This window comes from Camelus ferus, chromosome 19, assembly GCF_009834535.1.
Source record: "Camelus ferus isolate YT-003-E chromosome 19, BCGSAC_Cfer_1.0, whole genome shotgun sequence".
NCBI classification, from domain to species: domain Eukaryota; kingdom Metazoa; phylum Chordata; class Mammalia; order Artiodactyla; family Camelidae; genus Camelus; species Camelus ferus.
In genome coordinates this window covers 32638876-32654956 of record NC_045714.1, presented here as the reverse complement: position 1 = coordinate 32654956, position 16081 = coordinate 32638876, and the positions used below count along the sequence as shown (strand labels likewise).

The 16081-nt window shown below is 44.0% G+C and overlaps 1 protein-coding gene and 1 non-coding gene across 3 annotated transcripts; one reads left to right on the top strand and one right to left on the bottom strand.

The window, feature by feature from the left end:
* Positions 1–424: 424 nt before the first annotated feature.
* Positions 425–15110, top strand: AP5S1 (adaptor related protein complex 5 subunit sigma 1). Of its 2 annotated transcripts, XR_004313157.1 has the most exons (4): positions 425–857; positions 1920–2108; positions 3414–3909; positions 9017–15110. XR_004313157.1 is itself a non-coding variant. In XM_006187102.3 (3 exons), exons 2-3 carry the CDS (start codon positions 1936–1938, stop codon positions 3838–3840), a joined length of 600 nt encoding a protein of 199 aa, XP_006187164.1. In that variant the 5' UTR covers positions 426–857; positions 1920–1935; the 3' UTR covers positions 3841–4555. The 2 variants fall into 2 exon arrangements, 1 of the variants encoding a protein (XP_006187164.1); XM_006187102.3 differs by lacking the exon at positions 9017–15110 and having other exon boundaries at positions 426–857; positions 3414–4555.
* TRNAT-CGU lies at positions 8635–8706 on the bottom strand. The gene has a single exon. It is a non-coding gene; the product is annotated as a tRNA-Thr (tRNA).
* Positions 15111–16081: the final 971 nt, after the last annotated feature.

Below are 16081 nucleotides of genomic sequence, written 5' to 3'. Positions count from 1 at the left end.
AGTTCTTTATACTTTCGATGGCCTCACTCAAAGAGGGGACAAGGAAGGAGCTTGTCAGAGGTGGGAATGTGAAAGGAAACACTGATCAGCCTACTAAACCCTATGGGGCTTCATTGGGGCCCAATAAAGTGACTGACCTGCCAGGGACACATAATTGGTGACACGATTGGGACCAGAGTTTTAATCGTTCCACTCCAAACAGAGTTCAAGTCTTAACTCACTGCGGGAACTCACAACACTGACGTCCCCACACCCCTCAAGCTTCCTAAATATGCGTATTTCTCCTTGAGTCTTCATTCCCGGGGGTAAAGTTCAGCCTGGATGTTAACAGGCGCCCCCATGATTCCCACGCATATTGGCCAGTTTTGAAAGATCTCAGACCCCGCGAGCCTCACACGGCTGGCAGAGGCCGCTGGGGTTCCGAATCCCGCCCGCTGGCGACAACGCAGCCACCTCGCCTCTTCCGGAAGGTCCAAGCGCCGGGTAGCTGCGCCACCTCGCGGTCTCCGGGGGAGGTGGCCTGGGGCTTAACAGGTCTAAGGCTTCGAGTGGGAAACCCGCGTATCCAGTCAGGGAGTGACCAGCGTGGCCGCGCCGTGAGCTCTGAGCAAGGGGCCTTTGGCCCGACGGTGAAAGTCGCCCGTCGCTGGCTCCTGAGGCCCAAACATCAGAAAGCAGCCAGGACCCCGCGCCCAGCCTGCAGCGCGACGTGACACCCCGCCCACCCTCGGTGCGTCACGTTCAGGCGCGCGCTCGCGACTGACGTGCGCAGGCGTCTAAGACGCCGCGCAACCGCCATTGCATCCCTGTTGAGGAGTGGAGTAGCCGGTTAGTAGACGTCCACGGGCACGGAAGAGGTGAGTGTGACGCCTCGAGGACAGTGGCCTGGGGGTTGCAGGTCACACTCAATCTGTGGCGCCCCACCTTAAGCTTGGCTAACTGGGGCAAGCAACTACAACCCCCAAAATCCACTGCGCCGCAAGATTGCGCGAGGTAGTGACGTAATGGGTTTTGGCCGCTACCATTTCTCTATGGGGCCGGGGGTGGGAGACGCGGTGGCGAAGGCTGATGACGTGTTTTTCTCGTGGTTAGAGGGTCACCAGAGGTCAGCGCCAGGTCTGCGGGCTCTGGGTTTCAAAGCACCTTCGCGAACTTTACTGTTTAACTAGTTTAAACCCGCAGTCCATTTACCCTTAGCTACAGCTGTCTGCTTGCTGTCCACGTTTCAACCCCAAGCGGGTCACTGAGCCAGCCAGCCACCACTATTATTATTATTATTATTAATTATTTAATAGTATTTATTTTGACATGATCTTTAACATAGAAAATTTTAAGACTGTTCTTATAAAGAACTTTCCAATTAAGTTAGTTGCAGGTATGATGCCCCTTTATCTCTATACTTAGAGGTACTCAAGTGTGTATTTTCTGAAAGCAAGGACATTCTCCCACTTTCAGAATCAGGTAACATTGATCAAGACTATTATCTAACCTGTTATTCATATTTAAATGCTTCCAGTTGTCGTAGTAATGCTGTATATTGAAACTACCCCTTTCGTGGCCTGGGATCTCATCCAGGATCACAAGTTGCATTCAGCTGTCCTGTCTCTTTGGTCTTCAGTGTGGAGCAGCTCCCCAGTGTCTCTTGACTCTGATGACTGACATTTTTGAAGATTCCTGGCCAGTTGTTTTGTAGGACTGGGTTTAGGGTTGTCTGAGATTTCTAACTAGACTCTGTTATCGGCAGAGGTGGTGCTGACCGGATGCTGTTAGTGTGTCTTGGGTGGCCAACGAGGACCAGTGACCAGCCACATCAGCCTCCAGACATGCTCCCAGACCTAGCTAGGCCAGACCGTTTCTGTGGTTGCCTCCCCTCCTGGGGTTTCACGCTCATCTCACTGAGGTCTCTGGCTTCCTTTTAGTACCCATCCCAGAGCCATGGTCCATGCCTTTCTCATCCACACCTTGCGGGCCCCGAAGGCTGAGGAGGGCCTTTGCCGAGTGCTCTACTCCTGCTTCTTTGGTGCGGAGAATTCACCCGACGACCCAAGGCCACGTGGTCCTGAGAGGGACAGGCTCCTCCGAAAGGAGCAGATTTTGGCCACGGCCAGGTAACCACACAATCAGCCCCGCCCGTCCCCGGGCCTTCATTGAATGTACACCTGATTGTGATAGGTTTTCGGGGCGGGGGGAGGGGGCAGACAAGGAGAAACAGGAGGACTCAGAAGCAGAGAGAAAATTCTAGAATGGTGCTTTCAAAGAGTCTTCCACAGTTGTTCACAAGTACTACATGAAAAAGGATTAAAAATAATAACGCTATTATCATTCTTATTTATATTTATTACAGTTAGCATTTATTGAGCTTGTATGGGCTAAGCATTTATGTTGTGAGCATTTCATGTATATGAATTCATTTTATCTTTGAAACAGTCATTTGAAGTAGGTACATTATGTCCACCTTATACATGAGTAAACTGAGCTACAAAGAGTTTAAGGAATTTAATTTGCCCAAGGTTATACATCTGGAAAGTGAAAGAACTGGGATTTGAGTGTAGGTAGGCAGATCCCAGTACAGATTAAACATGCTTTGCAGTGCAGGACTTTTCAGGGCCATTCACGTGTCTTTAAGCATTATGAATCTCTGAGGAGAGAGAATGCGGGATATGGGAACTCTGCGCCAAGAGCTTCTGGGATCCAGGAGCACAGTTGGGAAACACTGTTCCATATGGGGAGACTGGCCTTGGACCTTCCCATCCCAGACCCAGACTGAACCAGTAGGCGCCAGAATCTCCTGACCCCTCTGCATTCTTGGTGGGGGAGTAACACTCTGGGGCAACCCTGGGCCAGCATCTTGTTACCTTCTTGTTCCTCTGGCGTCCTCCCCCTCCTGGCACAGAAAATCAAACATGTTTTTAAGAGCAGCATCTACATGGCCCAAATTGGAATATGATTCCTGAGGGATCAGAGAGATTTCAAAAGCCTGGATATCCAAATAGAATGTTTTTTTTTTTTCTTTTTTATTTGGGGAAGGCTGCAGGATGGGGTGACAGTGGAGAGATTGGGCAGCCTGGGTTGGACATGGCTTTTACTCCACTTCTCATCTCTTGTTGAGATGCTGAGGAGGCCTCTGAAGCAGGTGGGGGCAGGGTCTTCTTCCCCTGGTGCCCTTTCCTAGCCCAAGGAGCTGTATTCAAAACCTGCCTTCTCTTGGCCACATGGAGTGAAATGGTTCAGGACCTGGAAGCTGGAGCCTGGATTTCCATCTGGGCTTATGCTCCCTGCTCTGTGGCCCTGAGTAGGTCACTTAGTCTTTCTGAGGTTCAGTTTCTATATCTTGTCATGGAGATAATGGCAGCTCCCAGCTCCAGGGTCAGTCCAGAGGATGACAGAAATCAGTAACCCTCTGTTCTCTGCAGGCAGGTGGAGTCTATGTGGCAGCTGCAGCAGCAGGCGTGTGGCCGGCCTGGCATGGACCTGCAGTCCCAGTCTTCAGATGAGCCAGTGCCCCTGCAGGAGGCCCCATGTGGGGCCTTCCGCCTGGCCGCAGGGGACCCTTTCCAGGAGCCTCGGACAGTAGTATGGCTAGCTGTGCTCTCATTAGGCTTCACCCTGGTGCTGGATGCCCACGAGAACCTGCTGCTGGCCGAGGGCACACTCCGACTGCTGGCACGCCTTCTCCTTGACCACCTCCGGCTGCTGGTCCCTGGTGCCAACTTCCTGCTGCGGGCTGACCGCATTGAGGGCATCCTCACCCGCTTCCTGCCACATGGTCAACTGCTCTTCCTCAATGACCAGTTTGTCCAGGGTCTGGAGAAGGAATTTAGTGCTGCCTGGCCCCGCTGACCCTTCACTGGGATGGGACTTCCCAAGAGAGCAAGGAGGGAGGACGGGGGTGGACGGACACACAGCCAGGTAAAGTTTGGCAACTGCCTCCTTCCCAGCCTGCTCCCAGCTCTGGCGTGCTGCCACATCCAGGACAGATGGATGGGATGTGCTGGCAGCAAAGGGGGCTGGGAGAGAGGGTGGCAGGTAGGAATCATAGAACATCCTGTACATGGAACTGCCTCATGACTTATTCAGACCAATGCAGTGGGCCCTGCTTGTCCTTGACCCGACTTTGTCCCATCCCTGCCAGCCAGCCCCAAACAGTCCACCAGCTGCTAGTGCTGGGGGGTGGTGAGGAACACCTGCTTGGAGCTCAGCCTGCTGCTGCTTCCAGATTCATAGTCATCATGGTGCAAAAGCAGGCCCTGAGACTTCTAGGGTAGGGGAGCTGGCCTCTGCCTTTGTACTCACTTAGGCATCGCTATCAAGGATTTTGTTGGTGAGGGCCTACTCGGTGTCCAGCCATGTCACAGTTCACAAAGGTGTTACTCGTTCAGCAGAGGGGCTCCGTAACTCCTTTTGGGCCCAGCCCACGCCCACTGGCAGCCTTGAGATAATCATGGGCTTCCTTTGTCTCAGGGAAGAGGAGGAGCTGTCAGGTGGGTGTGAGAGTTCTGTTGATTGTCATTCTCATTTTGAATAAAAAGCAGCAGCTGTGTGATTTCGCCCTCCATTTTCTGTGAGTTTGATTAATGCACATCTGCTCCTGTGAGAAAGTACATCTTTGTATGGCTCTGAGCTGGGTGTCTGAGCTTTTGTGGTCAAGTATGTCCCCAAGAGGCTTCTTGGGAAGTCTCCACCTCTCGTCCCCCTCACCGCCTGTTTCATTATGTGCGTCCTTTGGATGATAGCACTTGCTTCCTCCACCAAAATGTGGTGGGTTGGTGTGGATTCCCAAGAAGCAGAGCCTGAGACAAGGATTAGGTACAAGCAGTTGATGTTGGAGGTGATCCCAGGAAGCACTTGAAGGGGAGACAGCCCGTACAGATGTGTTATCAGGGTGGGTAGAGAGCTTAGTGCCTCTGGGGGCCAGTGCACAATTGTCACCTCTGAATGACTTCACCTAAGGAGTGAAAGGCTGTGGGTGTTTGCCTGCCACTCCCTTCTGTCCAGTTGTGAGTTGGTCCCAGGAAAAATTCCTTGACTCTTTCTACTCCCATAAAAAGCCCTTGGGTGGTGTGGAGCTGGGCCTGCCTGTACCATGGTCAGGCCCAAAAGTTTATGGGTAGGGCACCAAACTGCTGTTAGGGAGTCTTTACTCATTGGTGATTAAAATTTAGTGGTTATTTAAAATGATTCAATTGGACAAAACCTCAGTTACATCTATTTTCATGACCTACCTGTGACCTGTGAGGTGTGGCTTTCTTGCACGGGCAGAACTGGCCTCCTAGGCGGTCAGGGTACAGTGTCGGCCCCGTCTCATGCTTGTCAAACAGTTGCCCTTTGGCACCCAGGAAGGACCCACCCACACCCAGTTAGGAGGCAGTACCTGTGATTGGAGTTTTGCCCTTTGAAGTCTGGCCACCAGCCATGCTGTGCTTTCTATCACCAGCATCATTATTGGGACAAGGCCACCTTCTCCATTCTAGGATGCCACAAATCACCCTCTGAACTTGAAACCCTGAAGGAACCTCAGTCCATGTATGTGGCATGCTATGCCACTGGAGATGTCCCAGAAGCCACCAGTGGGACACCCCTGCCCTATAAAATCTGCTCTCCTGGGCTGCCCCTCCCCTTACTCCAGGCTGGTGGTCCTGGCGGAGTGGCTATATCCTCACAAGAACAGGCCTCTGGCTTCTGTTGAAGGGCCCAAGCATGGCTAGTCTGAACCCTTTGTACCTATTTTTCAAACTGAACTTGAGGAAGAGGGTGAGACCCCATTCCCTGGAAGCTGTGGGAAGTTGGGGTTAGTTGAGGCTTGTGACCTTGGTTTCCGTCAGGTGGAGGAAATTGATACACAGAAAATGACAGAGAGTGAGACCCTCCTCGAGGCCACTGAGCCCCTGGTTTCTGTTGTTCCAGGTGCCCAGTTAGTACCTAGGTTTCCTTAATTCCCTGAGTTTGCTCAATGCCCTTTCTGTATATTCCCACTTTTGCCCCAGCACCCCTGAGCCAGGTTTCCACCGCAACTTCGCATGCTTACTTCACCTTCATTGAGCCTGTCTTGGACCTGACACTCTGCTAGGTGCTATGCAGGGTACAAGATTACTTGCTGGGATTTTGATTGTGATTGCACTGAATAGATGCAGGTGAAGTTGGGAAGAACTGACATCTTGACAATAATTGAGTCTTCTGTCCATGAACAGGAAATATCTTGCCACTTACTTAGTTCTTTGATTTCTTTCATCAGAGTTTTGTAGTTTTCCTCAAGTAGGTCTTGTACATGTTTTGTGAGGTTTATGCCTAAGTATTTCATTTTGGGGGGTGTTAATGTAAGTGGTAATATATTTTCAAATTCAAATTCCACTTGTTCATTGTTGGTATAGAGGAAAGTGAATGGTTTCTTAATATTAACCTTATATCCTGCAACCTTGCTATGACTGTTTATTAGTTCCAAGAGTTTTTTGGTTGATTCAGATTTCCTACATAGATAATCATGTCATCTTTGTTTTATTTCTTCCTTCCCAATTTACTTAACTTTTATTTCCTTTTCCTGTGTTATTGCATTAATTAGGACTCCTAGTACCGTGTTGAAAAGGAGTGGTGAGATGGGACATTCTTGCCTTGTTCCTGATTTTAGAGGGAAAGCCTCTAGTTTCTCACCATTAAGTATGATGTTTCATGAGGTTTGTAGATGTTCTTTATCAGATTGAGGAAGTTCCTCTCTATTTCTAATTTGCTGAGAGTTTTTATCATGAGTGAATGTTGGATTTTGTCAAATACTTTTCCTTATCTATTGATATGATCATGTGAGTTTTCTTCAGTCTGTTGATGCGATGCCATTAGTTAATGTTGAAATATCAAACCAGCCTTGCTTACCTGGGGATGGATTTATCTCCCACTTGGTGATGGTATATACAGCATTCTTTATACATTGTTGGATTCTATTTGCTAATACTTGTTGAGGACTTTTACATCTGTTTTCATGAGTGATATTGGTCTTCAGTTTTCTTGTCATGCCTTTGTCTGGTTTTGGTATTACAGTAATGCTGGCCTCATAGAATGAGTTAGGAAGTGTTTCTTCTGCATCTGAATCTTCAGGAAGAGATTTTAGCAAATTGATATATTTTCTTCCCTAAATGTTTAGCAGACTACCAGTGAACCCATTTGGACCAGCCTTGAATTTTTTTTAATTTTTAATTTTTTTAATTTTATTTATTTATTCAGGGGAGTAATTAGGTTAATTTATTTATGTTTCAAGGAGGTACTGGGAATTCAACCCAAGACCTTGTGCATGCTAAGCATGCACTCTACCACTTGAGCTATATACCCTCCCCCTCAGCCTTGAATTTTTTAAATGTTTATTTTTATAAACCAAATTTTATTTTCTACATAGCTAACATAGTTTAGAAATCAAAATGATAAAAAAGGTTTTTACTGAAAAACTTGGTTCCACCTCTGTCCTCATCCACCCTATTTTCCCACTGGCCTGGATGAATAGCTTTTTAGGTTCCTACACATCTCTCTGTCTCGCTCTTTATACACATGTAAGCAAATATGAACAAGTGTTTTTATTCTACTTCCTGCTCACACTGTTTTCTTACAAGGTAGGCTGCCTACTATATATAGGATTCTGCACATGCTTGTTCCATTGAACAGTGTATCCTGAAATAAAAACAAACAAACAACAGTGTATCCTGGAGATCTTTTTATAGCAGTACATAGCATTCTTATCCTTTTTTATTCTTATCCATTGTATGGATATGTTATACTTCATTTAACAAAGCTGAAAATTACTGTGAAATAGTTCATGTTTGCAAAAAGAAGCTTAGAATTATATAATGAGCATCTAAGTACCAGTCATTCAACTTAAGGGAAAGAAATGGCATTAACTCATTAATTCCTGATTCTATTTTAATTAAGTGCTTCCTTCTGTTTTTATTTGGTTTATAATTCTTTAAGGGTGCTTGTTAATTCTTTTGTTTTCAGTCTTTTTAAAAAATTGGTATTCGTATGTAAGTTATGAATTTTTTCCTCTGACCACTGCTTTAGCTGTATCCCATAGGTTCTGAGATGTAGGGATTTCACTATTGATGTCTTCTAGAAAATCTGCAGTTTCATTTTGTCCCATCTTTAATTCCCTATTTCTATATGACTTCATGAGAACAATATTTCTGAGTTCTTGTATGTTCAAAAAAAATTTTTTGGAGCCTTTATTCTTGCTCTCTTTTCCTGGGTGACCCAAAGTTTCTTTCTTTCTTTTTTTTTTTAAAGCTCAGCATTTTTTTGGTTTGTTTTTGGGCTTTTTGTTTGTTTGTTTATTTCTTTTGAGGGGGAGATAATTAGGTTTATTTATTTTTTAAATGGAGGTACTGGGGATTGAACCCAAGACCTTGTGCGTGCTAAGCACACACTACCACTGAGTTATACCCACCCCACTAAAGATTATTTTCTAGTAATATTACTAGAATATATCTTTTAGTATAAATGTAGCATGCTTGTTTCAGATGTAGATTGAAATCTTTTTTTATTTTAGGAATATTTTCCTGAATTATATATATGTATATATAGTACTTTATATAGTATTATATATATACATATATACACACACACACACACATATAAAGTATAGTACTTTATTATTTTTTTTAATGGAAGTACTGGGGATTGAACCCAGGATCTCATGAATACGAAGCATGTCCTCTACCACTGAGCTATACCCACCACCCCTGAATTATATTTTTAAATGGCTATTGTATTTCATTGTTTTTGTTCCCTTCAGAGATTCCAATTATGCACTAGTTGGCTCTCCTTTGCCTGTTATCCATAGCTGTCTTTAACATGGCAAATCCCAGAAAGCACAGAAAAGAAAATCAGCTCCTGAAGATGAATCTCTTATTACAATGTGGTAGGAACTGCATCTCAGTGGCCCTACTGGACCCAGTTTAGCTTAACCTAGGCAAGAGCCTGCAGGCTGTGAAGTTCATGAGGTTCACCTGTGTAACTCAGATCTCTGCCTTCTGGTTGGTTTCAGGTCTTCCAACCCTGTGGAGCTGGTCTATCCTTTAGTATTCCAGTACCAGTTGCTTGAGCCCGCATCCTGCCTGAAGTGGGATAGTCGGTACTGCCCCAGCACATCGTATGTGTCTCCTGGGCATCGCTTGTTCTCCTCAGCTTTTGCGGCATTGTGACTTGGATCTCAGGGCATGTGACGACTCCTTTCTCTCTGCCCTGATGTGCCTGCCCAGATGCAGAATACCTGCTCTTTCCCTTGATGCCCCCAAAGAATAGGGAATTTGGGAATAGCAGACTTTTACTAAAGTTTAGGGGGATAGAGGAGAGTTATCTTATAGAACCACAGAGCATAAGACTTGAGACTGATTGTCAGACACTCGTGTTCCCTGAGTCTCTGAACCATTCCCCCCAAGGAGGTCTTCTCCTAGTTCCCTTGGAGCCTTGGCCTCCCATCAACTTTCAGGCTGCTCCCTTCTTTTTTATTTTTTCACTAAAATTTTTTTTTCTTTCTTCTTTTTATTGTAAAATATGCATAACATAAAATTGACCACTTTAACAATTTTTAAGTGTACAATTTAGTGGCATTAACTACACTCACAGTATTGTATCTATTTTCAGAAGGCTTTCATCATTTAAAACAGAAACTCTGTACCCATTAAGCAGAAACTCCCTGTGCTCTCTTCTGTGCTCTCTGGTATCCAGCACCCTCATTTCTTTCCTGTTCCCACCGGGCAGTTAAGGGCTCCACCCCCCACCTAACTCGTTCCCAGGCCTACCTTTTCCCCCCCTTAACTGATTGAACCCAGACCTCGTACATACCAAGCACATGCTCTACCACTGAGCTATACCCCTCGACCCTCCCAGGCCTGCCTTTTGATAGCATAGCTGTGCCTACTTAAAAAAGGAGGGGGGGGGAGAAGACTGTCTGGGGCTCCATCTTCAGCAGTTCAAAGCGCATTTTCAGTTCTGCTTTGAAATCACAAATTCTTATGGGACATAATTAAATCTCAGGCAAGACTTCCTTCCACACTGATATATGTAAGCTGAAGATGACCATGGAAAGATCTATCCTTCCTAAGGTGAGTCATTTAGTATATATTCCCCTTAAGAGGAAGGTATAGCTGTACTAATTTTTAACAGCTTTTTTCACCCCACCCCCATTATGTATGTTTATGTGTGTGTTATGTAGTTTAATACTTCTTTTTCCCATCAGGTTATAATCTCCAGGAGAGTTTATATTGTGTCTTTTATTTTTTACATTTTACTTAACACCTGACATGGCACTGAGGCACATAGCAGCCACCCAATATATATTGAGTGAATGCATGCATAAATAAAAAGGTGGTTTATAGGAGAGGCTTGGGGCCAGGGATTCTGCAACATCTCCATGTAGCAACTTTTTCTTTCTCCTGGGAAGCAGATAGAAACAATAGACTGTGTCTGTTGTCTCTCAAGGTTGGAGCTGCTCAGGATCATAAGTCCCTTTCCCAGAAGATAAGCTGCTTGTTACAGCAAAGGAAACATCATGTAGTGCTTGCAGGTTTCCTGCTGCAAGGCCCCCTGTGTTCGCAAGTTATGCTGACTTGCTTTCTGCACTTCTGCTAATGAATAGGAATGATCTTTCCCTTCAGTGTTCTGAGAGAGGTTAGAGTTACCACAGGCCTATGATTTCTGCCCCTGGGAAAGGTGAGTAAAAAAGTGGTCAGAACTCCTCCTCTTTCTGAAACAGTCACCTGGAAGTGGCTTTTTCCACCCTAATTGTGCAAGCCACATCAGCATGAGGGTCCAGAAGTCTTTGGGCCAGTAGAGAATTCCCCTTCAGCTAGAGCTGGAACCAGAGCATTTACTATCAGGGCATTGTTTGGGATTGATACTTGATCAGAGGCAAAAGGACATTAAAACCCTTTGTCAGGTCTCTGGCTCATGTGACCCTATAATATCCAGGTGATGAAAACAAAGGAGCTCCTGGGCAAGAGGAGCCATCCTGGATCCCAAGAGGCCCTAAGGTAGGAGGCTGATAATGATCAGCAAACATTAATAACATTCCTATGTCCATGAATAATGAGTTAGTAAATATAATGAAAGATAAGATCCCATTCGAGATAAAGACAAAAAATATAAAATACCTAGGATCAGACATAATTAGAAATACATTGGGTCTATACAAAGAAGATCTATGAGCTATACTGAGATGCTAAAACCAGTGGGTGAAAGGTTGACGAGGAACAAGATTTTTACATAGCTTCTAAGTAACTTTCCATGAATTACTTATTAGCTAAAAATGGGGAAATGGTAAATCTTCTGTGGAGAAACTGGAGGGCACCCCCTTTATCAAGTGATCAAGGTGAACGTCCCCAGTAATGGGACAGACAGACATCCTTTGTCTCCTGGATGTGCAGGAAGGACACAGTGCCATGTATGAGCATTAAAAATGTTTAACCTGAATCTGATCAGGAGGAAACCAGACAAACCCAAATAGAGGGAAATTCTCACTTGTACTCTTCAAAAATATCAAGGCAGTGAAAGGCCAAGGAACTGCTTCAGATTAAAGGAGAACCAAGAAACATGACAACTCAAGGCGGTATGAGTTTTCCTGAGTCAGGAAAAAATTGTTATTGTCGGGGCATTATTGAGACAGTGATGGGACCTGGAAGCCACAGACTTTGAAGGAATTCATGAATAAAATTCACGGATTCTACAAACTTGGATGGGAACAAAAACTTTTTAAAAAGCTAATTATTTGAAATTAATATTTACTTCCTTTAAAAAAAAAGTTTACAGTTTTATGATGTACAGTTGGCATACAATGAGCCAAATGACATAAAATGGAAATTTGTTTGTTTGTTTAATAAAGGAGAAGTAGCTGCTTCTCTCTTCACCTTAGAGTGTCTCTTAACAATGTCATAGGCCTGAACATTTGGTTAGGAATTAGATAAACCCAGTCTCTGAATTTTACAGTAAAGCCTTCTGACCTTAGAACTCTATTCATGAACCTGTGAAATTAACTCAGGATGAGGTGGATGGGAAACTATCACAAGTTTCATTCGTCTCCCAAGGAAATGAGAGAAAATTTAATTGTTTTTTCTTCTTTTTTACATATATAAAATATGTGAAATGCAGCCCAGACTTTGTAATGTCTTATGGAGTACCTGTATGTTTGTAATCTAATTGCATTTTCAATAATAGTGTTTTATCTCTCCTCTGTTGGTGCATAAAGTTCTTTCTGTTGGCAGGACTCCTTATTTCTCCAACATCACACATATTTAAAGTGTACAATTTGATGAGATTTGACATATTTATATACCCATGAAACCATCACCACCATCAATTTAGTGAACATATCTATCATCTCTCCCCCAAAGTGTGCCTTTTGTAATTTCCTTCCTTTTTAAATATTGGCCACAAATGACAATGGTATTAGCAGGTGACTTGGGTCACCAAAAGGAATTATGGGTATTTTAATATCATGATAAGAGTTGATACAGATAATCTCAGATTATCATCTATGCATGATACCACTTAAATGTTGTATTTATTTAATGAAACATTTGTTTAATAATAATTATACTCCAATATTATTGGGACTTTAGTGTAACCCTGTGTATCTTTAAAAACATTGTTCTGGCCTATGAACTATGAAGACCAGACAGCCCAAAGAGTCACCGGCCTGAAGCAGGTTAAGTGCCCATGTTCTAAAGAAACAGAACAGCCTCATGTGTGAGACCCTTGTGTTGTGGCCTATAGGGCTCTTCCACAGGGAAGTCCCCATCTGTCCCCCTCAGAAGCAAGCCAAGAGGTGGATGTGCACAGAACTTCCCTGATGCTTCTTATTGCCTCACTCTTAATGCAAACACAGTTCACCAGACATTTGGGGAACGCCTACAACATAAAAAAGAAGCTAGATAAGCAAACAGCAAGAAATAGTTTCAGAGGAAGACCATGCAGGGAAAATAAGAGAATTTTTTTTTAAATTAAAAGGCTTTCTAATTACTTTTCTCAGTAATGAGGTTCAGAAAGATATCACATCCATAAAGATACATTAAAGTGAGAAAAGCAAGGACAGATGTGTAATAAGCTGATAATTTTTGTGCAAACAATTACTTGGTTCCCTTGGAATAGAAACTGCATGGTTGAGGCACAAAGGTGGAAGTCAAGGATGTATAGCTGCTGTATTGCATATTTTAAAATAAAGATGTTAAAAAGTAAAAAAAAAAAAACCAGAAAACAAGAATAGATTATCCGAAAATAAACGTATTATTCCTTACGTTAAAAATTAATTAGAAGATCTGGAAAATAAAGTTAAGGAATTAAGGAACCTAAAAGAAAGACAAAATAAAGGAACAGAAAAGGGAAGATACAGGGAATCTAGTCGCTCTGCACAAAAAAGAAGCAGGGTACTTAGGATTTGTTGGTTAGTTCCAGAAGTGGGAGGCATGGTGGGTGCTGTGGACTAGTGTGGTAGATTGCCCTGACTTTTTGACCCATCCTTTATTCATACCCTTGCAAGAGATAGAGTCTATTTCCACTGCCCTTGAATCTGGGCCAGCCTCATGACTTGCTTTGGTTAATACAATTTGGTAGAAGTAATGTGCCATTTTGGAGCCTAGGCCTGAAGAGCATTTTGCTCCCTCTTTGAAAGCTGCCTAGCCTAGGCTAGGCCACTGGAGGAGGAGAGACCACGTGGAGCAGAGAGGATCCATTGCAGCTGAGCCCATCCTAGGCCAGTCAGTTCCCAACAGAATTGGCAGCTGACTGCAAGGGCTCTAGTGAGCCCAGATTAGATGAGAACTTCCTAGCTAAGCCCAGCCCCAAATCACCAACCCACAGAAGTGTGAGCTAAGTAAATGGTTGCTATTTTGGTCTGTAACATTTTGCGGTAGCTTTTTTACTCAGCAAAAGCCAACTGATAGAACTAGCTCCTTCTACTTCCTGATAGAGTGTATTCCTATATTGGGCAGAGCCTGGAAGGTAAAAAATTAGACTCCTTTGCAGCTAGAGTTAACAATATTAAGATCTGACAATGAGATGCCCCACCAGAGATTAGGGGTGGAGGGGCAGAGGTCATCTTTCTGCTGTCACTTCTACTGACAGCAAGGACACAAAGATGTGAAGGTCTCACATCTCCATAGCCAGACTCAGCATATTCCTACATCAGCCAGATTTTGAGACAGAGCCATGTGGAGCTGGGGGTGGCAGCAGTGGCCTTCTTGCTTCTGACCATGACTATGGTGATGTGCTCTTGAACTCTGATACTCCACGGCAGCCTCCTGACTCCTGCCTCTTCAGACCTCCTTCACCATTTTGCAACCAATTCCCTGTATTAAATTCCTTCCTGTGAAAAAACTGACCATGTCAGGTGTTGGTGAAGAAGAGGACCGTACTGGATCACCTGGAACCATCAGTATACTGCTGGTGGGAGCGGAAAGTGGTGCAATCATTTTGGAGAGTTGTTTGGAAGCTTCTTATAAAGCTACGCATACTCTATCCTATTGTCCAGCAGTTTTAAAATGAGGTGTTAACGCCACAAAAATATTTACATGTGAATATTCATAGGAGCTTTATTCCTAATAGCCCAAACCCCGAAAAGCCCAAATATTCCATTAAAAGTAGAATGAACAAATTGTGCTGTATTCATATAAAAGGCTTAGCAATGAAAGCGAACAAACTCCTGATACTTGGCACAACATAGATGGATGTCAAAAACGTGTGAAAGATGCCAGACAAAACTATGTCTTATATGATTCCGTTTATATTAAATTCAGGAACAGGCAAAACTATGATGATGGAATCAGAATCATGACTGGGGATGGAGATTGATAAATGAGTACAAGGGAACTTTCTGGGGAGATGGGAATATTCTACACTTTGATCTAGGAGCTGGTTACACAGGTATTTAGGAATTTCAGGAACTCTGCTATCTCACTTTAAAGGCGTGTCCTACCTTGTACTCATTTTCCTGTTTTTCCCCAAACTCCAAGTACGTGTCTGTTGCCAAGCAACTTACGTCAGTAGTTCTCAGAAATGAGGGCCAGGATGGCAGCCTCTGAGTGGCAGGTGACGAGCAACCTGATGTTCTGAGGCTGAGGAGGAGGTAAGACGGGACCCGGAGTAGCTGGCTGTGGCAGGCACTGACCCATGAGCTGACATGGGCCAAGTCCCTTCCTTGTCCTGTGACCCCTGAGAGATAAGGAGACTTATACGGGACCCTGTTACATCAGACCATGTCTTGAACCTTCTCACGTGCCTGGTCAAGGCAAGGGTGCCTGCAGGAAGCCAGAGGACTCAGAGGCTCAGTACTGTAGAAAAGAAAATACCAGAAGAAAAGACACCAGAGTGTCTAGCAGTTTTTTTTTTTTTTTTCAGTGATGGTATTATGAGTATGGATTTTGGTTTTCTTCATCAAACATTTCTGTTTTTCCTCATATTAACTATATAAGCACGTGTCCTTTTTTTATAATAAAATTGACTGTGAAAATCAAATCATTTAAAGAATAACAGTTTAAAAACTTATTTGAAATGAGGTTGTATATGCAGGGATTATATTTTGTTTTTCAGTCATGGGAGTTCCCTGAAGGGACTGACATGAGAACATGTCCTTGTTTGGGGCCTTCTGGCACGATCTTGGGCCTGAGTTTCTCTATGGGGGGGAATGTGAGCTGGTGGTTGTTATCCCATGTGAGCCACATCCCTCCTTGGTGCACTGGCCTAGAGATATGGGCCACCTGCCTAGGGGTGAACTTTATGGGGGAGGGGACCTCCAAGGACCTCAGAGGGGAAGGGGTGACCTGGAGTATAGATCACTTTCTGGACTTGCCCTTCCACTAGTAAATGGACAATGATCAATAAATTCTATTCATGAAATACAGTGGAATGCAATCAACAGTAAAGATAAAATAATATCAATAGCCAGATAGGGTCAAAAGATGATTTTTAAATTTTATTTCACTTAAGAACTTTTCATTTTGAAGTAATTTCAGACTTACAAAGCAGTTGCAAAAATAATACACATTTACATCTTACATAACCACAGTACAGTGACCAAAACCAGACCATTAACAGTGATTGAATATTAACTAATCCAAAG